This window comes from Sardina pilchardus, chromosome 3 (genome assembly GCF_963854185.1).
Source record: "Sardina pilchardus chromosome 3, fSarPil1.1, whole genome shotgun sequence".
Lineage (NCBI taxonomy): Eukaryota > Metazoa > Chordata > Actinopteri > Clupeiformes > Clupeidae > Sardina > Sardina pilchardus.
The window spans coordinates 34,724,080-34,750,101 of record NC_084996.1 but is presented as its reverse complement, the minus strand read 5'-3'; the positions used below and the strand labels follow the sequence as shown (position 1 = coordinate 34,750,101).

At 44.2% G+C, this 26,022-nt stretch overlaps 1 protein-coding gene and 1 long non-coding RNA gene across 3 annotated transcripts in view; both read left to right on the top strand.

Annotated features, from left to right (window-relative positions):
• The first annotated feature begins 251 nt into the window (after positions 1 to 251).
• On the top strand, positions 252 to 5,906 carry LOC134077426 (uncharacterized). The gene is made up of 2 exons (XR_009938692.1): positions 252 to 1,209; positions 3,594 to 5,906. It is a non-coding gene; the product is annotated as an uncharacterized LOC134077426 (long non-coding RNA).
• Positions 5,907 to 9,405: 3,499 nt separating this feature from the next.
• LOC134077425 (disintegrin and metalloproteinase domain-containing protein 11-like) overlaps positions 9,406 to 26,022 on the top strand; it is a 30,412-nt gene continuing 13,795 nt past the window's right edge. For both annotated transcript variants that reach the window (XM_062533020.1, XM_062533019.1), the window contains exons 1-14: positions 9,406 to 9,778; positions 10,274 to 10,470; positions 19,340 to 19,416; positions 19,691 to 19,757; positions 20,627 to 20,709; positions 21,147 to 21,210; positions 21,879 to 21,939; positions 22,130 to 22,266; positions 22,440 to 22,508; positions 23,056 to 23,127; positions 23,564 to 23,730; positions 23,874 to 23,958; positions 24,174 to 24,264; positions 25,669 to 25,720. In XM_062533020.1, coding sequence (XP_062389004.1) covers positions 9,721 to 9,778; positions 10,274 to 10,470; positions 19,340 to 19,416; positions 19,691 to 19,757; positions 20,627 to 20,709; positions 21,147 to 21,210; positions 21,879 to 21,939; positions 22,130 to 22,266; positions 22,440 to 22,508; positions 23,056 to 23,127; positions 23,564 to 23,730; positions 23,874 to 23,958; positions 24,174 to 24,264; positions 25,669 to 25,720 — 1,280 coding nt within the window. In that variant the 5' untranslated portion in view covers positions 9,406 to 9,720. The remainder of the gene's footprint in view (positions 9,779 to 10,273; positions 10,471 to 19,339; positions 19,417 to 19,690; positions 19,758 to 20,626; positions 20,710 to 21,146; positions 21,211 to 21,878; positions 21,940 to 22,129; positions 22,267 to 22,439; positions 22,509 to 23,055; positions 23,128 to 23,563; positions 23,731 to 23,873; positions 23,959 to 24,173; positions 24,265 to 25,668; positions 25,721 to 26,022) is intronic.

Sequence of the window (26,022 nt, the reverse complement as noted above, 5' to 3'; positions counted from 1 at the left end):
TACTGTTCGGTGGATCTGGGAAAACCAGTCAAAGTGCTGCAAGACGTTTGACAGTATGGATTGCTCTACACTGAAAATGGCTGGCAGCGAATGAGTCAACCTGTAAACTGGGTTATTCTGAATAACCTTATGATGAGTCAACCTGACCCATTAAATGGGTTGGTATTGCTATTTTAACCAGTTGCTGGGTAGTTGTAAGCTAACTCATCTTATTCATCTGGTGGCCATTGTAAGGGTACACTGGTGTTGGAGAAAATATTGAAACATTGTATTCTCATTTATATTGATAATCTGAAAAAGCATATTACAAGTGTGATTGGGTACAATTGTTGATCGGGTATTTATGTTCCTCTACAGTGATTGATGGTATGTGTGTTCCTTTCCATTGGATGGGGGAATTGTTGGCCATCGTGAGTGGGGAAGAGTGTAGTTGCATATGTAGACTGTGTTCTGTGTGGTCGTGCTTTGTGGCCGAGGGTTCACCTTTTTCATGGAGAGGTCTGTTCATTTGTATCTTAATGTGCCAATCAGATGTTTTTGTACTCTTTGTACTTTTGTGCACAAGATAAGGTTTCAACACTGTTGTGTAGTCCCTTTTACCTGATTTATCTAAGGGAACCGAAAGTTTCCCTAGGCCCAAGTTCTTGACCACAAGTTCTGTATTTGTTGTTGATTCAGAAGTAATGTTCTGTTTGAAAGGTTCTCTCAGACACATGTTTGGTGGGACAAAGGCCAGGGCTTATTGTCCAAGTTTTAGCCATGTGATCATGTCAAAGGGCAAACTAGAGACCCTAGATACGTAAACTCTTGTATAGATACGTCAACCCTGGTATAAAAGGAGGCCCCAGACTAAAATGATCAGAGTCTGGTATGAACCATTTTGTGTTGTATCATTCTCTCTCTTTGCAAAGATAATACAATTGTGTTGTCCTTGGAATTCACTGGTCCTTGTCTTTATTTGCGCACAGACATAGCAAAATTATCTATCAGATTGGGGGCTCGATATCCGGGATTCCAATATCTGGGGGTCAGGTGGACATTCCAGAAAATCCGTGCACAGTCAGGTCTAGGACCTGGGCATTTGGCTAAAGTCCTCTGTTTGTTTTGAACTCTGAGGCGAGGATTTCTACTCTGGCCCCCGGTGACGGGATACTGGACCTGTAAACAACGAAGTCAGGACCAGTGAATCCAAGGACAAGGAAACCCGCGGTGAGTAAAATCTCTTTCCGGAATAGAGTCTGTACCGGGTACAGTTTTGGGGCTATTTTGGTAGCAGTAGCCCATCGGCTTGTGAAATATAAACAATCAATAAATCTCCTAAGGGTGTAGGCGATTAGAGGTGACTGTTTATGGTAGGTTTCGCAAATAGTCGTAAATAAAAAAAATCTCTCTTTGGAAGAGAGTCTGTACTGGGTGCAGTTTTGGGGCTATTTTGGTAGCAGTAGCCCATCGGCTTGTGAAATATAAACAATCAATACATCTCCTAAGGGTGTAGGCGATTAGAGGTGACTGTTTATGGTAGGTTTCGCAAATAGTCGTAAATAATAAAAACTACTGGAGTGTCTCCCCACTAGAAGGGGATGCAAAGTAGGCTATAGCCTATGTAAATGGTTCATCCATCTAGTGTCAATCAACAAGAACGGTGGGGAAATAAACATGGTTTTGATGGAACTTTGAATTGTGGAAAGTTGGAAACGTTGAAGCAAAAAGTAAAAAAAAAAAAAAATGAAAAATGAAAAAGCCTGATAAATACAGTTAAGGGGTTCGTGGGATGAATGTGAATAAGAACATGCGGCTCAGGTTTTTGGGGGGACAGGGATTGGGGGTGGCCAACCTCAGTCGCTGTCTCCTACTAAAGCCTGTGAGGTGAAAGTGACTACAGACAAAATAGCGAATATCTATACAGATTTGAATTATGGGGCTATCCCTGCCCTGCCCGTGTAAGGTCCGTACAAAAACAAACAAACTAATAAGTGCAAAAAAGTAGTCACGAGCCTATTGATGCATGCAAATCAACATTGTTGCTTTTATTTTAAAAATGACAGCTATTTTTTGGTTTGTGCATGGATGCATACAACGTAAAAACCCTCACTGATGTGCTGGTGAACAGAGTTTATACTTTTGCATCGAGACAATGTAGTTGACTGTACGTCACGTGAACCTTGAAGTTGTATTCTCCTGTCCGCCTTGCTCACCTCTGCAACGGTAGTCAGAATGCTGAACTACTACTGCTGCTTGGTGGCGATACGAAATGCTGATTTCAAAATACTGACAGAAAGAGCTTATAATTGGATAACCCTGTCACTGTAACTAAAATATGTTCGAGTTTATTTGCAATGCTTATGTCAGCAAACTAGTATGCTGTTACCACAGACTGCTTGAAGCAGCCGGCTCAACACAGGGTGAGTCGACCAATCACAGCCTTGTGTATAAAGTTAAAATTTATTTAATGCTGGTCTTTGAAATATTGCTGAGTGTTGATCAAATGGTGGCACAGACCTATGTTTGTACTGACTCCTTCACATTTTCATGGTCTAATCTAATTATATAGTTATTGTGCTACTTAAAATAAAATAATAACAATATATTTTATACTGGATATCTGACATAAATAATAAAAAAGAAAATAAGAGAACTGTCTGTGGGTTCATGAGGACACCCAGCTTCCTGGTGGTTTCACAGGATTGCAAAAATGAGCCATGGAGTAACTCATGTCTCAAAGCGGGGAATGGTAGAGTTGATAGAGAAATCATTCATGATATTTGGATTAACAACTTTTATAGAAAAATAAATTAATAATGAAAAAATTGTGATAGATGTAGATGTTTCATGTTTCATGAAGAACGCAATGAGGATATCTTAGAATGATATAAAAAAAGTTACCTGAAGGTTTTAAGGTTGTGATGTTAAGTAGCTCTCATAAAGTAAGGTTTGGTTGTTTATATGTGAAAAGGAAAAAGTATTGTTTGTTTAACATTGATCATTTTTCTAAATGGGTGGACATCTTTCCAACAACTAAAGCAGATGATGTAACTGTGATAAAAAGCTTATCTCAGTGGATAATTCCCACATGGGTTTTTTTCCTGAACAAATGTACAGTAATGGTACACATTTTGTTAACCAAATTGTGAAAGATATGTCTAAGGTTTTTGGAATAGCACATAAATTACATTGTTATCACCCCCAGTCTGCTTGATAAGTAGAGCAGAAAAATGCAACTGTAAAGAGTAAATTACAGAAAGCCATGGCAGACACAGGTCTTACTTGGATAAAATGTTTACCAGCAGTTAAGTTGTCAATGCATTATTGGAGGAAGTGGTGAGCTAATTCCTTTTGAAATAATGCATGGAAGGCCATATGTGTTGAACCATTGTTTGAATTACAGCCAGAGATTGGACTGGATGGGGAAGAAGGTTTAATGGCTGCACAAGTGCAAAAGTGGCAGAAAAGTTAAGGAGTTGTGTTGTCCTCCCCTGATAATAGGCCAAACCTAGTACAAATGGATTGGGTTCTTATAAAAAAAAAAAAATTGAAGAGAATACATTGGCATCAAGAGAGGTGAGGGTCCTAATCAAGTGTTACCACTCCCCCAGCTCAAACAATTGCAGAATGAGCAACATGGATCCACCAGAGTCACTGCAGCCTAATGACTAGGGTGGTCGCTGGAGCTACAACAGAGGATGACGGGCCAAGTCCAGCTACAAAGGGGTAGACCTCACTAGGGGAGTCTTCGTCTCAAACCTGGTGAAAAAGGTAACACTCGTCAGGACTCAATTAGGGAAGCTCCAGTGGCGGCCCTATTCATGGGTAAGAGGTTGACTCTTTTCATCTCGATTAATTTCTATGTATAAGTGGATTTCACCAACCCCCGTGGAAAGTCACTCCTCAATTTAAGAAACTGGTCCTGATAAAAGTGATGTTGGGATGAACTGAGACATTTGATATTAATTTAGTATGCTCTGCGACTGGTCCGCCTGCAGTGTATGTGACGTCAATGAAATACTGTATTTGTATATGGATTATCCATGTTCAGATTGTTATTGTGTTTATTGTTACTGACAAAATGTTTTGAATTACAGCTAGTGTGAGGCTGGATAGATGGTCAATAGTAGTAAAACACGGGATCACAAATGTTCTGATAACCATACAAGTCCCAACTGCCGGAGATGCAGGCCACGTCAAGGGAGTGATGACTACGGGTGTGATTTACAATGTCAGGTTGTGGTGGTGGTAGTGGTAATACAGCCCACCGAGGTGACACCTCTCACCTACAGCTCTTTCACCATGGCTTGACAGATCTGACAGTAACTACACATGGTAACAAACTCTGACCGGCTGTCTATATTTTGGAAGTCGTGTGCTACTGTAACTGTTGGTCCCCTCTGACTACTACTGATAGAGGAAGTCAATTCACCACATGATCATCCAACCGCCTTGAGACCCAAAGTTAAAAGAGCACTGCAAGATGATGATTTGCCTGCTTACCCTGGTGCTTACATGGATAGTTTACATATAACTCAACAAAACAACCTTGACAACATGGCAAAATTGTGTGGCGTTAGATTTGCTGCCTGTGGACCGTGGGGGAGTCTGTGCTATATTTGGTTCTACTTGTTGTATGTTTATTCCCAACAACACTTTTCCTGACGGATCATTAGGGCACTTAATGGCCTAACCGCTTTGTCTAACGAATTGACTGAAAATTGACTGGAACCAAATTTCTTCGAGAGTTTAATGACTCAAAAATGGTTTGGTAGCTGGAAAGGGGCGGTACAAAATGTAATAACCTCTGTGTTGGTTGTTTAGAGTTTAATGTCTATGTTGGGCTGTTGTATTATTCCTTGTGTGCGAGGTCTGTTGCAGAGAGCCATTGGAACTGCTGTGTATCCTGAGACTCAGATGCTGCTGGCTGACGATCCCCCTTCCTATGACCAACTTGATATTGAAAGTGGGGGAGGGGTGGCCGTTAGCTCAGCCGCTGAGGAGGAAGGGGACACGGACTACGGAGATGGCTATGGTGGTGACTTCGAGAATCCTTTCAACGACCCTGATGATGACTATGATGGAGGCATTCATCCAGATTTCCCCCCCGATTTTGATGTGTTGTGTCTCTCAACTTTCCCTGAGTAAATCACTTATGATGTATGACTTTTAGGGAACAGAAATGCTTAAAAGATCGATGTTTTTCATAATTATCAAAAGGGTGGATTGTTGGAGAAAATATTGAAACATTGTATTCTCATTTATATTGATAATCTGAAAAAGCATATTACAAGTGTGATTGGGTACAATTGTTGATCGGGTATTTATGTTCCTCTACAGTGATTGATGGTATGTGTGTTCCTTTCCATTGGATGGGGGAATTGTTGGCCATCGTGAGTGGGGAAGAGTGTAGTTGCATATGTAGACTGTGTTCTGTGTGGTCGTGCTTTGTGGCCGAGGGTTCACCTTTTTCATGGAGAGGTCTGTTCATTTGTATCTTAATGTGCCAATCAGATGTTTTTGTACTCTTTGTACTTTTGTGCACAAGATAAGGTTTCAACACTGTTGTGTAGTCCCTTTTACCTGATTTATCTAAGGGAACCGAAAGTTTCCCTAGGCCCAAGTTCTTGACCACAAGTTCTGTATTTGTTGTTGATTCAGAAGTAATGTTCTGTTTGAAAGGTTCTCTCAGACACATGTTTGGTGGGACAAAGGCCAGGGCTTATTGTCCAAGTTTTAGCCATGTGATCATGTCAAAGGGCAAACTAGAGACCCTAGATACGTAAACTCTTGTATAGATACGTCAACCCTGGTATAAAAGGAGGCCCCAGACTAAAATGATCAGAGTCTGGTATGAACCATTTTGTGTTGTATCATTCTCTCTCTTTGCAAAGATAATACAATTGTGTTGTCCTTGGAATTCACTGGTCCTTGTCTTTATTTGCGCACAGACATAGCAAAATTATCTATCAACTGGGTACACCTGCCATCACACCTCAGTCCAGCAGATGGCAGAAGAAGGTTGAAAAAGAAGGTTTTGCAGGCCCAAGCATAGATATTAGAACGCTATAATGCATTGGGCTCTAGAACAAATGAAAATAACGATGCCAATGGAGAAGCATGTGACTGAGTGGAAATCAGACAGGACTGTCTCTGATTGCCATCAAGTGCTGTCCATAGACAGTAAAGGTGTTGCCCCCAGCAATAAGGAGGCAGCGTTTTACATGTGCCACCTAATGGAACTCGATGGACAATGTGGTATCTAGTTTTTGTTACGGTTGGCTCAGAAGCCACAACATAAAATGGAGACGGACATCAGAGTTTATCAAAAATATTATTTTATTGCAATACATATACATTCTAAAATCTAGGGGTTCTGTATAAAAGACAAAACACACCCAAGAGCATGGCTTCATCTGGTGTGGTGAAAAATGCCAGACCCTGAAGGCCAACTCAGGGGCTTCTTATCCACACCTTCAAGTGGACACAATTAGGCTGATTTTGCCCTTGCGCCACCCAAATGCTACTGCACTGTCACTGCAGGGCCAGTGGGGATACAGAGGGGTGTAACACTTTCAAATATCTAGGCCCAAGGGGGTAGGCGAATGTTCGGAAAGCTTTGAGGCTAGAAGTCGACCTCTTGGAGCTAGCAGTCCATTGACCCCCATTCATTTCGCCGTCACTTTGACATCAAAGAACATTACATCTGACGCTTTTTAAGTTTAATTTCCTAAGTTTAGTTTTGTTAAGTTTGGTCACAATCTCACAAACGGCCACTACATTAGTCCAAAAACATTTTAGATGTATAGATGTATTACTATGGTGCCGGAAATATTTTCTGTACTGCAGCCGCAGCAATCTTTACAGACAAGCGCAAACCAATGACAGTGAATTAAACAACGCGAACGTACAGTATAGGCTATAGTGTGACATGTGCGAACCAATGGTGTAAATATACGTAGGTGACGCCACAGGTTTTCATTTAAAAGAAAGAGTGTAGCCTACATTTGTATGTAGGCAATTTATATTCACAATACTTACTATAATATAATTCATATTATTTTGTTGCATTTGTATCAATTGTTTGAGAACAGTTTTATTCTGACAGCTTGATTGTCCCTGCAGCAGGTAGTGCATGTTGTACATCTGGTTGTGCTGCAGAGGGCAGCATAGAACTGACACATTCCCTGACAAGCAGCCGTTGCTGAGGCCAATGCATTGAGGTACAGGCCTGTTCAGACGCCACAGCTCTGGGGTAATCTTTTGGCTGCAGAGAGAGCCAGGACTCTGTTGGACATGTTGGGGATGAGTGGGGATGAGAGATGTCAGGCAATAGAGTGTTTTTATATGTGGAGAAACATGCAGAGAGGCATCTCAAGACTTTCGAGTTTATCAACTGCTGCAGCAACTTCATAAGTTTGATTATTATGATTATTATGGCTATGTACAAGTACTGTACAAATCTTGGGTACATATGGAACAATACATTATTGTCCCAGACCTCCAGTATTAATTTCTTCATGCGTTCCCATATCAGAGGAGCAGGGATCCAAAATGTTCGTAAACAACAGTATGTTGTTTACAAACATTTGGATCCCCGCTTCTCTGCAGCCTGCACTTTTAAACTGACAAGACTCAATGCTGACCAGTCCAATACAGTCCAGTCTGGACTACCAGAGAACACTTTCCCGGTATGCTCTTAGACTTTGGCTCAGAGGAGAAATGACTGAGCAACCATCGATATATAACTTTATAACATCGTTATTATTGATCTGGCGTCAGCCTAATGGATCCTAATATGATAAGGCTCACAGTGCACAGTGCAGTACTTACAGCCACTGCCTACACCAACTACACAGAGAAAAGTTTGTAAATATTATTATTTTACTGATGAATGAAGCATCTGATCATCACATGCCTTTCTAAAAAGAACATGATTTCTCTCTGCAAAGACTGTTGCTGTATTAAGCCACCAAATAACCATCTGCTTGATTAGAAATGTGATCTTCCAGAATTGGACTGAGAAAATGATGGACTTCCATCAAGGTTGCAAGGTGAAACACAAAGGATGATGGACATGAGCAGCTCAATCTGGTGTGCCTGTGCAACCTGTGTGTTGACAAAATGCAGACCATCACATTCTCATGGAAGGACAAGACGCCTGAAACTGACCTCATTCTCAGTGACCACCTGATAAATTGTTAATGACATGACATGGCCGCTAGATCTTTAGTAAAAAAAAGACATGACAAATTGAACCCTGTAAGAGCAGTCTATCATCTCACCCTCCTGGTGGGCTGCTGAGTGCAAAGGACTGCCTGGTAGCTGCCTTGTGCCAGTGGCCCAGTGACTGTACTGATAGTATGCATCTGATAAAGCGATCTGGCAACGCTGCCCGACTGCCACATCCATCAGGGGACTAAAGCCAAGGAAGTGCTCTTCCCTTCAGAGTAATGTGGGCTCTTTCTCCCAGAGCAGGGAGACGGGACAAAGAGGAAACTCCTTCATCTTTTCAGCATTTTCACTGCCTCAACATTTTTGGCAAGGATGTAACAATGAGATCAATGAGTGCCTATATTATACATCTCTACTATCTGTCTGTGTGTGTGTGTATGTGTGTGTGTGTGTGTGCATGCGCACTAGTGCGGCTGTCAAACTGCCTTTTGCCACACTAATGGGGCTTGTCTGAGTGTTTCAGCAGAAGCTCGCTGAATATTTTATACCTTTTTGCTGTGTGTCATCTGAGAGCAGACTGAATGAAATAAGAAAGAGAGAGAGAGAGAGACACTCAAAATCAGTGCTCCCTCTTTCATTCCAAAAGAGGGGAAAAAAGAATTGGGTTTTGAGTTCAGTGTTACTCCAGCTACTGTTGATACCTCCATCCAGCAACGCTTTCATTCAAAACTTTCACTTTCATGACACTTATTTGTTTCATATTATAGTTAAACATTATCCAAATTAGACTGATTTTGTTGTTGGATGAACCATTATGTGTGTGTATCACATGGTTCTCTTGTATAGGATTAAAATAAGGCTTAATATCAACCCATCTCTTCCACCCATACTCGGTGAGATACTCCTCTGACCTGATTACTGTGCTTCCACAACACCGTGATTCTCGACTGTGTTTCTGGTGTGAAGTATAAACCCAATTGTCAGCTACACTCAATCTTCTTGTTACTGTCAACAACTTATTTCCTTTACCTTCTCTAGAGGGGCCTGTGTCAGGTTGTCGCATTGAAGTCAAGGCAGAGAGCTGCATGGCAACGGAGAAGGGATGCTTGGAGATAGAGGAAGATGCGAGATGAGGGAGGGTACTCCAGGTCCCACGTGCCCTCTCCACCGCAGAGCCGTTCATTTTTCCCACTGACCCGCGTTTCCGCATACCGCATACTCATATATAGGCTACACACACCCTACAAACACCATGTCCATCATACGTGCATGTCGCCTGCCAACTAACTGATTTTCACATTTGTTTAACCAACAAATGTTTTATTGATCGATTCATCACCATCATGTATTTTTCTTTTAACTGCAGCGCCACCCCGTCTTAGATTTAACCGTAATGCGCCTGTCTGCTTAGGTTTTAAGCGGCAAAACAGAGCTATTCCTCACCAGCATTTTGATACTATTTTTCCGCCTTTCCGTGTGCAGCGGTCGTGTCGTTTTTCATCGTGAATTCGCCTCTTCACAGCGCTATTGCTCAATGTGGGAGCACGGGACTATGTGAACAGGATGCTCGCAGTGCGGTGCCTTGTGTTTGCTGCAGTGAGCGCGAGGTTTTCCGTGACAGGTAAGCGATCGGGGGAGCCGGGAGAAGGCTGGAAAGGTTGAGCCAAATAGAGAGGAGAAAGGGAGGGTGACGTAGTTAAACAATCTTATTGCGCCTTCACTTTTCCCCCTCACACAGTTTATTTTTTGCCCCAGTAATCGTTTTTTTCTTGCACAAAGATTCACAGCTGGGGGTTCTTGCCTCGGTGCCAAACCCCAGCGCTCAAACCTCCGCCGCCGTTCGCGAGCCAGCACGACCCAGTCGCTGCGCTAGATTTGCTGCATCAACACATTTTAGCCGCAGAATACTCGCTCCCAAGCTCACAGTGTAAATAGACCTTACGAAAAGACTTATTTGATGAATTATTTTAAATAATGCATACATATTATTGTTCTTTTCGTTCATGAAAAGCGAAGCCCATCGCCATCCCCAAGGCTGTACAAACCCGATTAGCTTGTACATGGACCGACAATCAGTCAACATGCAATAAAATAGCTATTCCTTGTTGTCTTACAGGCGGTAGTGGCCAGTCTCTGGCGCGGGATGCAAATGTATGGGACTGGGTTTTCCCGGAGAAAGAGCGGGGGGAGAGTAACTCGGTGGCTGAGGAATTCGTCCACCCTCACCGGCTCTTGCTGCAGCGCGACTCAGAGGGGGAAACAGCCCACCCCCGCCTCGATACCCGTCTGAGGGACACCCCAGACAGCGCAACGGTAAGCAAATTCCCCCAGGTAGTTGTTGATTTGTCTGCTGCTGAAGTCAAATACCCATACTCACACCAAACCCGATGAATGAAAACGCCTTATGGAGATTCATTGAATGATCCATTATCTGCATCTAGACTGCATTTAAAGTTAGCAATGCGTGTTTGGATATTCTTATGGTAAAATAAGATAACGCAACTGGTTGTGTATATCAACCTGCTGCTTTGTTTTTCAGTGTTTGTATCAAAGACTACTGGTGTAGCTCCAGACCAGTGAAGCTCAGACATTTCACTCACATAGGAATATGAGCAGCAATTCAGACTGTAGGAAGATGCATACATACAACACACTGCATCAGGACTGTTTAGAATCTAAACTTTAGAATCTAAACAGATCTGATGCAGTGTGCTGTAGATGCTTGAGGTGCTCTTTCTGGCGTTGAAGCGCTGTCATTTCATCCTATCACTCCACCTTACCTCACAAGCAGTAAAACATGAGTCCCCACCCCACAGACCCAACCTGCAGCTAGCAGTGGTCATCTTGTTTACTTGACTGAAACATTTGCTCTATTTCACCCTTGCATGCGTATAGTGCAGCAATCCAGCACCCAGGAGCAATATCATACTGGTCATTTCCTAAGCCTCACTGAGCTGTGCTATGAGAAAGTCTTCTAAATGACTAGTCACACATGTAATTGAGGGGCCAGGGGTGCACCTGGCAGGGCTATAGAAAGGTGTGACAGCTTAGAGCCGAGCACAGAACTCCAGGAGGGCAGCTCCGCAGATGGAGTGTTGGCCGCCACAACGGCTGTACGTGAGTCACAGTCTGCCACGGGAACCAGGCTGCACTGACTCAGTGCGAGGTGTCTGGTCTTTGGTGGACACAAGTGTGAGGGGACCATGCTGGTCCTCCACAGTGACAGCAGCACTAACGTAATGTCTGTGGTCCGCATTGAGGACCTCCAGCCAAGACGCTTCAATTTGGCACTGAGTTGTCTGGTCTGACTGTAAGGCATATCATTCCTGGAAAAGCATACATTCAAGTCAATGGGCTCAATTGATTCAATTGCATGATGTGTATGTGTATGACAGAGTATTAAAGAAATGTAATGGCGTGTTAGGAGTTTCGACAGTTTCAGCCGTGAGAAATGGCTGGCATGGCCGAGTCCTCTACCTCTTAAGCAATCATTTTAAGAGAGGTGTGGTCCCTACTGAGGGGTGTGTAATCCACAAGTGACTCACTGATGGTTGGGGATGTGCACCAGGTCTCTAGTTTGATCAGGACAACACAGCAGCATCTTCTCACAGTGACTACACACTCCATTGATCATTCTTCCCAAATTGTCAGGTTTCTAGACTCTTCTATATGTCATGTTGCTTGGCTTAAGTATTTGGCAAGTGTCACTCTCAAACCTTGTGTATAATTCCTTGCATTGGTCATGGGGTGACTAGAGAGTTGGTATTTGGGTCCAGATTGTTGCCATAGACTGTGTTTATAGGCAGCATGGTCAGGGTGGCAGACACAAGCCCTCATTTGTATTCCACAGGCATATAGGCTGCAAAGACATGGTCACTACTAATTGATGTTAGCGTGCTCTATGCAGTCACATCCGGTACACACTTTATCCTTTGCTGATCTCAGCCTGTTCATCCACTGCTGAGTATTTGCTAGCATTCATGTAGCTTTGATTGTTTTGTCAGTGCTTGAGAGAAACAGTGCTCCCCACAAATGTGTTGAGAAGAGTTTTCCTCCCAGGGACTGCTCGCGACGTGTCTCTATGGAACGCACATTTGACACTGACATTCAGTCTCTCAGATTTCGTCTGCTGAATGTACAGCTGGGTCTAGTGATCTGCTTTGAGCACTGCCAATACGTGCCACACATATTATAATGGTACAGCATGCGCGTGTAAATGTCCAGGACCTTCCAGCCATCTGTGTCTCTATCTGTGCAGTGGGGTATGTATGCTCAGTAGAAATCTCCTCTATCTTTCTGTTGTGTTGAAGTGTGTGTGTGTGTGTGTGTGTGTGTGTGTGTGAATCATATCTGTTTCATGGCATAAACCCGGGGAGCTGCTCCGATATCCTGCCTCCTGAGTGGACCCCACCCTGTTTCCTCTCCTCCCCTCCTCCTCCCTTTTGCCCTGCTTTTCTTTTCTTCACCCTGCTCCTCGCTTTCCCTCGGTCTTCATTATTTAGCTCTGTGTTGAAGTATGTCCTCTTTAATATTTAAACAGGCCAGTGTGTGTTAAAGTGCTGCATTGGCCAGGAATCTGCTCCTGAACTCTCCCTCTTTCTCTCTCTCTCTCTCTCTCTCTCACTCACTCACTCACTTTTGCTCAACTCTTGGATATGTACTAGTTGACAACCACTCTTGTCTGTCTGTCTGTCTGCCCATTTGTCATGTCTTCCTCTTTTACTCCTTCATCCTCCCCTCCCTCCTTCCCTCCGTCCTGCTCTCCCTCCTTTGTTCCACCCTGCCCTATCTGGGTGTCTCCTCGTCTCCTGCTGTAATTGCACACAAGTGATCCTAACTGGATCCTCTCGCTCCACTGGCTCTGCTGTGTGATGAGGCCGTGTAAATATTTCATGTGTCACTCTCAGGGAAATCATGCTAATTCACTAGTAGTAGCATTCAGAAACACAGTGTAATGGCTGTCTCACAATGCATCCACCACCGTCTGCTTGCTCCCTATTAGGACTGTACATTTGGGGTGATGACTTAGCTTCTGTTCCAAAACCTTTGTTTTGGGATTGTATTCCCTACTATTGGGACTTTGCAACATGTGTAGTAACTTTGTGTAGTAACTTTTTTTGGGGCAGCTTCTTGTTTTTGTCAGCAGCAGCACCAACAGTGGTGTTTATTGCAGTGGAGTGTGATTTGGCATAACAGTTATTGCAGGAGTGTAATTCAACCCCATGGACTTGTTCCAGCACAGCAGTTGTTGAGTTTGATGTGGAGTGTCATCCAGTGTTAATGGAGGCCCATTAGTGCAGACTGTTCAAGTGTGAAGAGATGCCCTCATGGGTCACCTGTGGAAGCCGGTGCAGGGGAAAACATGTTCAAACGAAGAAGAGAAAAGATCTCCTACAGGTATAATTAATGAGATGGTCAAATCAAAATGGAGGCCAGCTTTTTTGTGTTGTGGTATGGGTTGAGTGCTTACCTGAAAATGCTTGGCCACAATCAAAATAGTACCCCTTATTACATATCATATTACTTCCTGAAGGTTTGTTAATTAGTATAAACCAGTGCTCTTTGACCTGGTCTTTCAATGAACACACCTTGTCACACTTAGTTTCTGTCTTCCCATAAACTTTTACTCCAATTATATCAGCGCCCATGGCACAGATGACACAGTCATTACTGTTCATTAGTGTCGTATGAATATCCATAGTGGGCAAATACTTTGAGACACTCCTTAGTACTCTCTGGGGGTTTCCACTTCCTCATGCCCTACAGCATTACTGTCAGACCTGCCTGGACCTATATTTCAGGCTTCCATGGTTCATGGTTATGTCCATGCAGTAAAAAATGCACTTTTAGTAGATCACATGAACACAAAGCCATTTTGAAGATGTTCTTACACAAAGCCACATACGCTGCAGTGGACAGTATTGTTCTTATATGTTTCCTGGAGCTTTAGATCTGAAACTTTGATGTTGCTGGCGCCATAATGATGCAACCAACCTTGAGTAAGGCACCTAACCCCCAACTGCTCCCTGAGCGCCGGATCAAGGGCTGCCCTCCTGCGTGTGTATGTCTGCTCCTGGTGGTTGTGTATTTGTGCGCTAGTGAGCTCATGGCTCTCTCTGTCTCTCTGTGTGTGTGTGTGTTTGTGTGTGTGTGTGTGTGTGTGTGTGTGTGTGTGTGTGTGTGTGTGTGTGTGTGTGCGTGTGCGTGTGCGTGTGCGTGTGCGTGTGCGTGTGCGTGTGCGTGTGCGTGTGCGTGTGCAGGGATGGGCAGTATTTCTAATACATGTATTTAAAATGAATATTTCAAATGCAAAATGCTATTTTGTAATTTGTATTTTATTGAGATGATGAAAATGCCTTTTTTTAATCAAAACTTTTGTATCAAAATACTTAAGTGTTTTGAAGTATTTTTCTATTTTCAAAATACTGTAAAATACTTTCTTGGCCACTAGGGAATTTTGGCGCTGTTCACACATGCAATGGTCATGCACACATAGATAGACTCACAAAACAAAACTTGACATCCTTGGACCAGTATCTCCTCATCAAAAACCTTTTTGTAAGATTCAATACCATCATTCTGTCTTCTGCTCCAGTAGAGCTTTTATGCTGGACTGAGTGGACATAGGGGTCGTCTGAATGTAACACTGTTTAAGAAGTTAGTTGGGCTTACAGTAAAGGCATCAACTGAGAAGACACCACTAGCTAAGATTACTCATACTCCTTTGCTCACACAAGGACAGCACAAAGACTTGAGTTCACAAGCTTAGATCGCAACACTTGAGTGCTATTTTCCTTTCTTTTTTCTGTTTTACAATATTACTGTAACATTTACAATATTACTGTAATGTGACAGCTTGATTTTTTAGGGCAGAGGTTTTGGGATGTCTAACATGAGGAGTCAGCATATCTAATCTGTTTAATGATTATGGAAGGAGTCTCTTGCTTTCAGATGTTTTTCCAGATAGTGTACAAGTGAAGGGATAGACTTATTTTTTTTTCTGAATGCTTAAAACCCTAACCGTGATTCTTATGGCTCAATTTCTAAAACTATTAATACTTATAGCTAAACTCACTGAGTTTGCAAAACACAAACACTGATTTGCACTCAGTTTGCAATTTTGTAACACACACTTTGCAAAACTGTAGGTACAGTCCACTGCACAGCACTCCCACGCCCACAACTGGTTTACAGATCACCCACTCTTCACTGTACTCATCCTCCCCTCATACTCTCCATTCTGGAATCCAATTGAAGAGTTCTATTGAAGGTCTATGACCGTCATCCATATCAACACATAGCCCATTTACAGGCAATGGAGGAGGCATGTGGGGATATTGACCAGGCATCATGTCAGGCCTGGATAAGATATTCCCCCGCTGCCTTGGACTACAGGACATTCAACCCACTCTTAATCACTGCACTCAACCTCCCCCCATACTCTCCATTCTTGGATCCAGTAGAAGAGTTCTTCTCTTCCTGTATGCAGGAAGGTCTATGACCGTCATCCCCAAAAAAACACTTGTGTCTGTTTTGATGTGTGTATATAAACACAAGAGTTTGGATCCCTGCATGTTTATAGAACTATGACAAAAGACTTCAAACTGACATAGCCTCCCTTGTGCACAGAGAAAGCCAGATGTGTTTTTTATTCACACCATCAGTGTGTAGTTGATGCATTGTGTGCTTTATAATATGATGGTTTGTGTTACAGTTTTTTCCAATTGCTAACACACTAAAATGACATTCCAGCACAATTATTCATACTGACACACAGAGAGCAACACATCCTCTCAAGTCTTTAAATGTCTAAACACATTTTCAGCTTTACACACATTTTGCATGCACTGAACACGGTTCTCTGCGTAAGACACAAAAATCTGACATAAAGTAACATGTTTGCAGTTTCAAAACAATGCCATCCAAGATAACACACGTGAGCTAATTGACCAATACCTGTGCCACCTAGCCAAGCACCTCAATGCTTAATTTATGCCACTTCAATCAGAAAGTAAGCACTATGAAAAGACCACAGGTAAGGTAGCGCAAGGCAACTTTATTTATAGAGCACATTTTGTCCAGCAGGGCAACCCAATGTGCTTTACAAAGATGAAACCAATACAGTAAAACCACTGAACAACAAACACCTTTTTTACAACAAAAATGGAAGACATTGCAGTCAGAGAAGAGGAAGAGGGAGAGTGGGAATGAGAGGGGAAGGGAGAGACCAATGTAAATACACTTGCTGTGCATATGTTGCACTGACTTGTTTGGTGAAAAAAAGTTTAAACTGCATGCATCTGTATCTGCAAATATGTAAGTGCACGTAAAGAACTGTACAATTTAAACTATTTTAGCATTATGGCAAACCATATTAAAGATAAGAGTGTTTTTCATTATGCCCAACAGTGTGTAATTGGTTAGACAAAAATATTGTGAATGAATGAAGTGTAGGCCTATGCCATGTGGTGCAAAAGTTTGATTTTGATAATGCTGTATGTAGTTTTGGTTTGTGAATTGTGTGTGAGTTTTCAAAATTGTGTTTTAGGAATTGGAAAAAACTGTATAAACAGTACAGTAAAACCATTGAACAATGAGCACCTTTTTTACAACAAAAATGGAAGATATTGCAGAGAGAGAAGAGGGAGAGTGAGACTGAGAGGGAATGGGAGAGTCCAATGTAAATACTTGCTGTGCATACAGTATGTTGCACTGACGTGAAAACAAAAGTTTAAACAGCATGCATCTGTATCTGCAAATATTTATGTGCACGTAAAGAACTTTCACAATTTTAACTATTTTAGTATTATGGCAAAGCATAAAGACAAGAGTGTTTTTCATTATGCCCAACAGCGTGTAGTTGGTTAGACAAAAATCTGGTGAATAAATGAAGTGTGTGCCATGTGGTGCAAAGTTTGATTTTGATAATGCTATGTAGTGCTTCATTTTGCTAGGTAGATTGAGTTATTTTGCAATTTGGGGTGTGGTTTTGTGAATTGTGTGTGGATTTTCAAAATTGTGTGTGTTTTCAAAATTGTGTTTTAGCAATTGGAAAAAACTGTATCTGTTTGATAGGAAAATACCATCACGAAGGTGTGAAGAGTTAAGCAAGGTTTATCAGCTTTTGCAGTAGAACAACAATGTTTTGCTGATTTGGTGAAAGGTTTCCTTATTTGTGTGTAGAATTTTGTAAAAATAGCCAATAGTTAAAAAAATATGCTTACAGTAAGCAATCAGCTTATTTTGATACATTTTTAAGGTGGGTATTTGGTATTTTATTTGGAAATACATCTTGATGTATGTGTGCCCATCCGTGTGTGTGTGTGTATGCGCACGCGTGCGTGCGTGCGCTTGTGTGTGTGTGTGTACCACCTCCTGATGGTTAAAATGCAGAGGAAAAATGTCCTACAGTAGTTTCCAGGACAATAAAGTATATCTTAAGTTAACCTAACCTTGACATACAGTATAGAGCTGCATTCAATCATGGAGCCAGTGGGTGAAGGTAGGATGTCAGCGTATGCACATGTCATTATAGCATAATATAGTTTATGATATATGAAGATTGGACAGTCCCCAGCTGCTGTGTGTAAGAGGAGGGGTTCCCATTAGCCTGGCTCTCAGGCAGCGCTCCTCTCAAGAGGATCGGTAGATCAGCCGTCCGTCCCGGAGCCAGGCCTGGCGGATAGACAGCCGATCTGAGGCCCAGCTGCCCTTGACCCTGGCCTGCAGCAGAGCCAAGATGGGCTCGGTTCCACCGACTGCTGATGTCGTGATGTCAGAATCTGCAGGATTTCGTGCTCTGAGCCTCTGAGACGGAGTGTGCTGGTAAGAGAGGAGGGTGAGGGAGAGGGATCAGGGGCGCAGCGCTGCAGGGTCAGGTTCCAGAGGAAATGTTGCCGTGCCCTGCTGTCCAAGAGGCCAGCGCTGCTAAAGGGAAAAAACAACACTCGGCTGGAGATGCTGTTTCCCAGGGTGGGGTCTATGGCCAAATACACTGATCTGATGATTTAAAGCTGACCCATGCATACGGTACCTAGCGTACCTTGTGAAAGTGGGTCTCTGAGCTGGAAGGCTGTACTGAGCTGTTGAAGAGGGACAGGCATGAACAAGATTAGGCTCACCACGTCCACATTCACAACTTCTGCCTACCTCTGAGGCGGAGGTCATAGCACAGGGTGCTAAAGACTGTTGTTCTTTGTGTCATGTCGGATCTGGGTTCTGAATGCTGTGACCATGTGGAATTGGAGTTTAGATGAAAGAAAGAGAGCATGAAAGTCTACAGTGTACCAAAAACATTTCCTGTCTTCCTTCCGTTTGATGCTTGAGGTTGTCCTTCTCAATCCTTTCACAGCACAGCACTGGAAAACACATTGGCAGGGGTCTTCATTGTTTCTTTGTTGTTTCTTTATCTCTGCTGCTTTCTGTCCACATTTGCTGGAACAAACGGACTTATCCACTAGGCATGCCCGGATAAATGGTCTGATTGGTTGAAGGACTGTCCACATGCATCCAGAGTCATTTGAACTATGCCCATTGATCATGCCCCTTGTGCAATAGAAATACAGTGCAGACTAATGTTCAGCAAGATTGAGCTTAGTCTTAGGCTCTTAGCCAGGCCAATATGACCTCACAGTCTCAGAACTTCCATACTTACGGGATATAGAAGACGCTTTTGTTCATCGCCAATACATTCCATTGAACAATATTCACCAGAGAGAATGAGTGAGCTGTATGAGAGAGAGAGAGAGAGATATTCACCACACCTGCATATTCTAGGTGCTATTCAGTAAAACATAAAGAGAACAGTTATGAATACTCACTGTACTTTTTAAGAGTTTACATTTGACAAGGTTGGCCATTCAAAGTCATTTCATTTGACTCAGCACCTTGGTTTGAATGTGTCTGTCTGTGTGAATCAATGCAGTTGCTGCTGAATGGCTCAGAAAATGAGCGTTTTGGGATGGACGTGACCACTATTCAGAACTGCTAATGTAGTCAGCAGGAGGGTCTGCTTTTGCTTTATTGCTGAGAATGCATCGTCTCTATCTGGTCAAATAGCAAACACCAGGGAGTAATAAACTTAATGGATCTGCTCTCTCTTTCTCTCTCCCATCCATCCTCCCCCTTTCACTACACCTCTTTCTACCCCTTTCTCATCCCTCTTTCTCCTCCCTCCACCCAGCCTGTCCATCTGGCCCAAGGCAGTTTCCTGGTGGAGGCCTTTGGAAGCAACTTCATCCTTGACCTGGAGCTAAACCAGTGAGTAGTCTACATGACACTGGCTGTAAGAACAAAGAAGTATGCACTATGCAATGCATACAATAAACACGTTTGTATGCAATGTGCGGCTTTTTCATCTTTGATGTTACATACTGTACATGTTTGGCCAAGCATTCTAAAAAGAGACATGAGACTGAGTGAAGCTGGCTCTGACCACACAATTCACTGGCTGGAATAACCACTACTGTCACCCATCATGATCCTATTCCTCGGGTCAGCTCAAGTTGACTATTTGTGTCTTTTTTGCCCTCAGTGATCTGCTGTCAGCAGACTATGTGGAGCGACACTTTGATGAGCAGGGAAAGCCTTTACAATCTGTGGTGAGTTGGTACATGCTATAATCAATACTCAGCCCATACAAACCTATACATGTATCATAGGACTACATTTGAACTCACAATGTTTTTTACACACACAAACGAGCTGAATGTTTTGGAGGTTAGATGCACTGTTTGCCGAGGCACAATCTCAACAAGCTAGTCTTCATTCCTCTTGAATTGGTCTTGTGCCGTCTGAGCATCTGAACGTGAGGCTCAGGGTCCACCATGAGGGAGTGTAGAGGAAGTGAGACCCTGGATCGGATCATAGGGGCTCACTTCCTGTATGTGAATGTGGACCTATGGAAGAGCTCGCAATTGTGATTTAGATTGAATTTTGAAACCAGTGGTAGATGGAAAACCACCCCATCACACGTGCACACACACACACACACACACACACACACACACACTTGTATATTGTACATATAGTTTTATGCACACAGCGCAAGAGGCTCAGCAGCACCCTCCCCGTCACCGATTCTTCCCTTTAGCACTCTCAGCCAATCAGGTGGCTGTTCCCATGGCTACGGGCTCTCGGGGAGATCCTGCACCTGCTGTGCGTTTCCTCCGTGGTGTTGGAAACTTCCTGGCCAACAGCACAGTTGGGATGGAGCAGGAGGGACCAAATGTCTACACTAGCCTCTTCTGTCTGTCAGCCTGTCCCCACACACAGTGCCAGTGGCAACACTCACTCCCACACAGCATCATTTATGTGTATATGTGCTAGTGTGTTAGCAGTGTTTGTTTAGGAGGTTTCACGCTAGTGCGTGCGTGCGTGCGTGCGTGTGTGTGTGCATGTGTGTGTGTGCGCGCGTATGTGTGTGTGTGTGTGTGCGTGCATGTTGATGGCCTATTGTTTGTATTCATAGGGAGGAGAGCACTGTTACTACCATGGCAAGTTGAGAGGAGTTCCGGGCTCTTGGGCGGCTTTGTCAACATGCCATGGTCTATAGTGAGTACACACACACACACACCTACTGTAGCTGGTCATCTAACATAACTAGAGCTGTCTCACGAAGGTTGTAGTTTGATTGTCAGTTGAAATTGACCTGCTAGTTTACTGCCAGCCAGTTACCTGTAGCCTCATCAATCTTTGTAGTGGCAGGTCATCTTAGTCAACCTTGGAGGCAAGGACAGGTATACATCTCTGTCAGCCAAGGGTGCCTCCTGAAATGGGACACAGGCACAAGGCCTCAATGTTATGGTTGAATGTCTTCCTCTCTAACCAATGATGGTACTGGTACAAAAACATACAAAGGATTTTGTAAACATTTGCAATTAAGTTGAAGCTTGACCGTGAAATGTGAACCATTCAATTTCACTGAAGCTCTGACTCAATTTGTTTGTTGTGTTTGGTGATGGCCTGCTCTCTGTCCTTCATCTCTCCAGCGGACTGTTTTCAGATGGCCTCTACTCCTATGGCATCCAGCCAGTGGTCAACGGGAGCCACCAGGTAGGTGTGTGGGCCACGGCCATGTTGTGGGAAATGACCAGAGCAGGTCACTGTTCAGTAGACCCCCACTTATATTCAGGAGAAGCTGGAGAGGGCACACCAAGGTCAGCACAATAGCCCTGAGAAAAGAAATCAGCAAGGAACACATTTCTTTAAACATTATAAAACTGAGAACAAACCCAGTGGTTCTTAATATAGCTCACACATTCTCTCTGGCCAGTATTGTACAATGGAATGTATTAGCAATGAAGGATAGCTTCTTCTGTAACCCGTAAGTATGTGTCCTGATAAACAGGAAGTTCTGAGACTATGAGGTCCTACACTGGATGATGCTTCCTACACTGAACATCTCTGAATGCAGTGGTTTGTGGGGGCGGTCAGCTTTTTGGCAGGGACGCTGTCAGAGAAATATCTGTTAGTCCTTTAGTCATGGATAAGTTTGCGGGAATATTCCCCCCCTTTAGCAAATGCATAATCTCTCTCTCTCTCTCTCTCTCTCTCTCTATATATATATATATATATATATATATATATGTGTGTGTGTGTATGTGTGTGTGTGTGTATTTTGATTAGTATTTGTATTATATTCATTGTGTGTGGCACAAATCCAGTACTTTGGGGACAGGCCTTTCAGAATGAGATTTCTGACCCTCACTGTTTTTCAAAAGGTTGATGGAACCCACCGAATTAGCAAGATGCCCGATGTCAGACTGCCACCCTCCTGCCCAGGTAGGAATTCCTCTGTTGGCACAGAGATCAGTGCCCTGGGCAGTTGACATGTCCACTTGGCACCTTCGCTAAGCCGCTTTTCTGCTGATGAATGCCTAATTGTCTGTCTCTCTGCCTTTCTCTCTGTCTGCTGTGATGGCCTTTCTTTTCATTCACACACACACACACACACACACACACATACACTCAGGTTGTACTCAGAATGGCCAAGACAGCAACATTTACAGAGAAGAAGAAGAAGAAGAAGAAGATGGTTACTATGGTGACAGTCTCGACACTCAAAAAAGGGCAGAACACACTGACGGTCTGAAACGCTCCAAGAGAAGGGTGAGAATGTCAAATTCACCCACAGGAAATAAACACACACACACACACACACACACACACACACACACACACACACACACACACACATACACCATGTAGATCCAACATTTGGTCTGGCACACAATATTGCAGTGTGTAGTTGTATTAACCCTTCATCCTCCCTTTCCCCATAGGCATGGAGGCCCAGGGTCCAGACCGAGACCAAGTACATCGAGCTCATGGTTATCAATGACTATGAAATGGTGAGTCTGGAGCATCACAAGAGTCTGTGATGAATGTGTGTGTGTGTGTGTGTGTGTGTGTCTCTCTCTGTGTGTGTGTGTGTGTGTTCATGCTTCAGTCATGAAACATATCCAAATTCCAGTCCATTGGAAATGACTGGCAGAAAGAGCTCAGGCTCAGCTCATTACAGTATGCAGAGGAATCACACGCAGCAGGGAAAAATGTATCTGCGTACATACACTGTTTCTGGTTGCGATCTTTACTGTGTGTGTGTGTGTGTGTGTGTGTGTGTGTGTGTGTGTGTGTGTGTGTGTGTGTGTGTGTGTGTGTGTGTGTGTGTGTGTGTGTGTGTGTGTGTGTAGAGTGCTCCAGCCACAGCACTAGTCCACTCTGCTGGAGGAAAATTGACCCAGGAAATAGATGCTTAATGGACAAAGAGGTTTCTCATCCTCTTCTCCTTTACCCTCTATAATGTTCTCGCTCTCTCTTTCTCTCCCCCCCATCCCTCTCCCTCCCTCTCTCCCTCTGTCCCTCCTCCTCTCTGCCTCCTTTGTGCTCCGTGGCTAGTTTGTGCTGATGAAACGCTCCACGGCTCAGACGAGGAACTTTGCTAAAGCGGTGGTGAACATGGCCGACGCGGTGAGTACTGCGCCAGCGTACAGCACGTCCTGTACGGGCTGCAGGGGATCAGGCTCTGCGCTTTGCAAGTCTGCAGGAAGTTGACTGCTTTTAATGAGATTACACACTCCGAAAAATGAGCCGCCGTCTCCAGAGGGATCGCTCAGCTTTTCTACTCTGAGACACAGCTAAGGTTGCACAACCTCTTTGTGAATGGCTCCTTGGGCAGGTCTTTGGAGGACGCTGTGCCATAGTATCAAATAGACATTAAAGTGCTGCCTACATACTTGAACACACTTCACAGTCTTGAAGTGACTGTGTGGTCTTTTTTTTTCTTACAAAGCATCTATCCTCCAAGCGCGTAGTATTTTAGGAGTGCTTTTGCTCTGTGAGAGGTCCTGCGTTACAGCTAGCGGATCATTCTCTTGCTGATTCGTTGACACCGCTGTCATCCCAGATATACAAGGAGCAGCTCAACACCCGCATCGTGCTGGTTGCCATGGAGACGTGGTCGTCGGGGAACCCGGTTCCCGTGGAGGTGGACCCGCTGGTGACGCTGGAGAACTTCATGAAGTACCGCAGGGAGAGCGTGCGGGAGGAGGCCGACGTGGTGCACCTGTTCTCGTGAGTTCCACCCCTGGGCCACCTCACAAGAACACATGTTCAACTAATAGTCCACCAACTCTTATCTGATGTTAAATTGGATGGACACCATGACTGTGTGCTGTCTGACATGTCCATACCTGTCTGCGCTTTGGTTCCTGCAGGGGAACCACGTTCCAGAGCAGCCGCAGTGGAACAGCTTTTTCAGGGGGGGTGTGTTCTCTCACCAGAGGAGGGGGCATCAACGAGGTGTGTGTTTGTTGATTTGGCATGTCATTTTAACCTTCACTGTGTGTGCACCATTGAAAACCCTAGGTCATATAGCACATATTTTCAGTGACCTTATGTGCTTTCTCCTCTGTGTGTGTGTGTGTGTGTGTGTGTGTGTGTGTGTGTGTGTGTGTGTGTGTGTGTGTGTGTGTGTGTGTGTGTGTGTGTGTGTGTGTGTGTGTGTGTGTGTACAGTATGGGAATGTGTCCCCCATGGCCATCACTCTTTGCCAGAGTTTGGGCCAGAACCTTGGCATGAGATGGAACAACATCCGCAGCTCTGCAGGTGAGTGAGACTACAGAGACCTGTTGGCGCCGCCTTTGCTGAAGTAGAGCGCGTGGCTCACAGAGAACAGGCTAGAGGAGAGGAGGCTGGGAGGAGAGCAAGAGAGGACCGTGCAGCGCTTAGATCTGAGATGCCATTACTGATACAGTTACATCTCACTGCTTCAAAGACTGACTGAAGAGACAGAGAGGGAGACACTGCTGCTTTGGGAGTTAAATGATACCTCTGAAGGAACAAAGCACATCGAAGGGGAGAGATTAGAGAGATACATAGATATTTGGGGAGAGAGAGAGAGAGAGAGAGAGAGAGAGAGAGAAAGGCAGGGAGATAGTGAATGAGAGAGCTACATGGAAAAGAGAAGCTTACAAGACAAGGCTGAGGAGAGGAGAGGAGAGGAGAGAAGAGGAGAGCAGAGGAGAGCTTTTCAGTCGGGCCTCGCTCCAGCCAGCTCCAGTCAGTCACAGCATGTCCTCTTCTCTGGGTCCATCTCACAACTCCCACCCACCACCCACCCACAGGGCCTCACCACCTGGGACGGCATTCATCTTCTGAGGGAAGTCTCACGGAGGCACAGATTACTGGATGTGCCGTTCAGTTCACACTCAAATAGCACTGAGGGGAACACCACTTGTTATAATTGGGAAATTGGGACTCAATGTGTGTGTGTGTGTGTGTGTATGTGTGTGTGTGTGTTTGTCTTAGCTGTAATCTCCCTGGGTTTAGTGTGAATGAGGGCCATGGTTGATCTGAAACCGTCTGTCCATCTGTAATTAGGCCATCTGATCTTTACGAGCCGAAACACCTGAGAAGCAAAGAGAGAATTACAGTCTGCTTCCAGCAGCCCGTGATTAATAAATCACACACTATCCATTACACACACACACACACACACACACACACACACACACACACACACACACACACACACACACACACACACACACACACACACACACACACACACACACACACACACACACACACACATACATAAACACACACACACACACACACACACACACACAGCTGTACACAGGTAAACACAGCTGTACACAGAAACTTACACCTACATTAGTGCACACACACACCCAGTTCACTTGTAGAGATAAGCAATCAGACACGGTCAGCTAAGCCCAGCCCAGAGACGTCAGTGTGACAGGAGCGTGCTGGAGCTCGTGTTGTGTGTGTGTTTGCATGTGTCGCCGCAGAGCAATTAGGGGGCACAGTGTGGAACAGCAGAGCTCAGCTAGAGTTCCCTCCTCTTCTTTCTTCCCTTTTTCCGCTTGTTGTTTCCTCTCCTCCTCTCTGACCTCCTCCTCCCCCTCTCTCCTCATCTCCCCCTCTCCTTCTCTCTGACCTCCTCCTCTCCCTCGCTCCCTCGCTCCCTCTCCCCCTGTCATACAGGTGACTGCAAGTGTCCAGACGACTGGCTGGGCTGCATCATGGAGGACACTGGGTAAGTGTACTCTGCACGTGTTGAGTTGAACATCCAGAAGTACATGGACATGGTGGCAACATGTCCTGTAGATCTAGCTATACCATCGGTCTCTTTGAATAAACACGTTGTCTTTATCACTTATGGTATACATTTAAAATCATTCTCCAAGTGCAGCAGTTCCCTTTAATGGTGAAGCCGAAGTGCTGAGTTGATCTATCTGCTGTATGATCAGGTCAGCACAGGCAAGGGCATCACTAAATCACTCTTCGTAAAAACCCACTGGGCAGAAATACTCACACGGAGTGGTGACCATGGCTCAT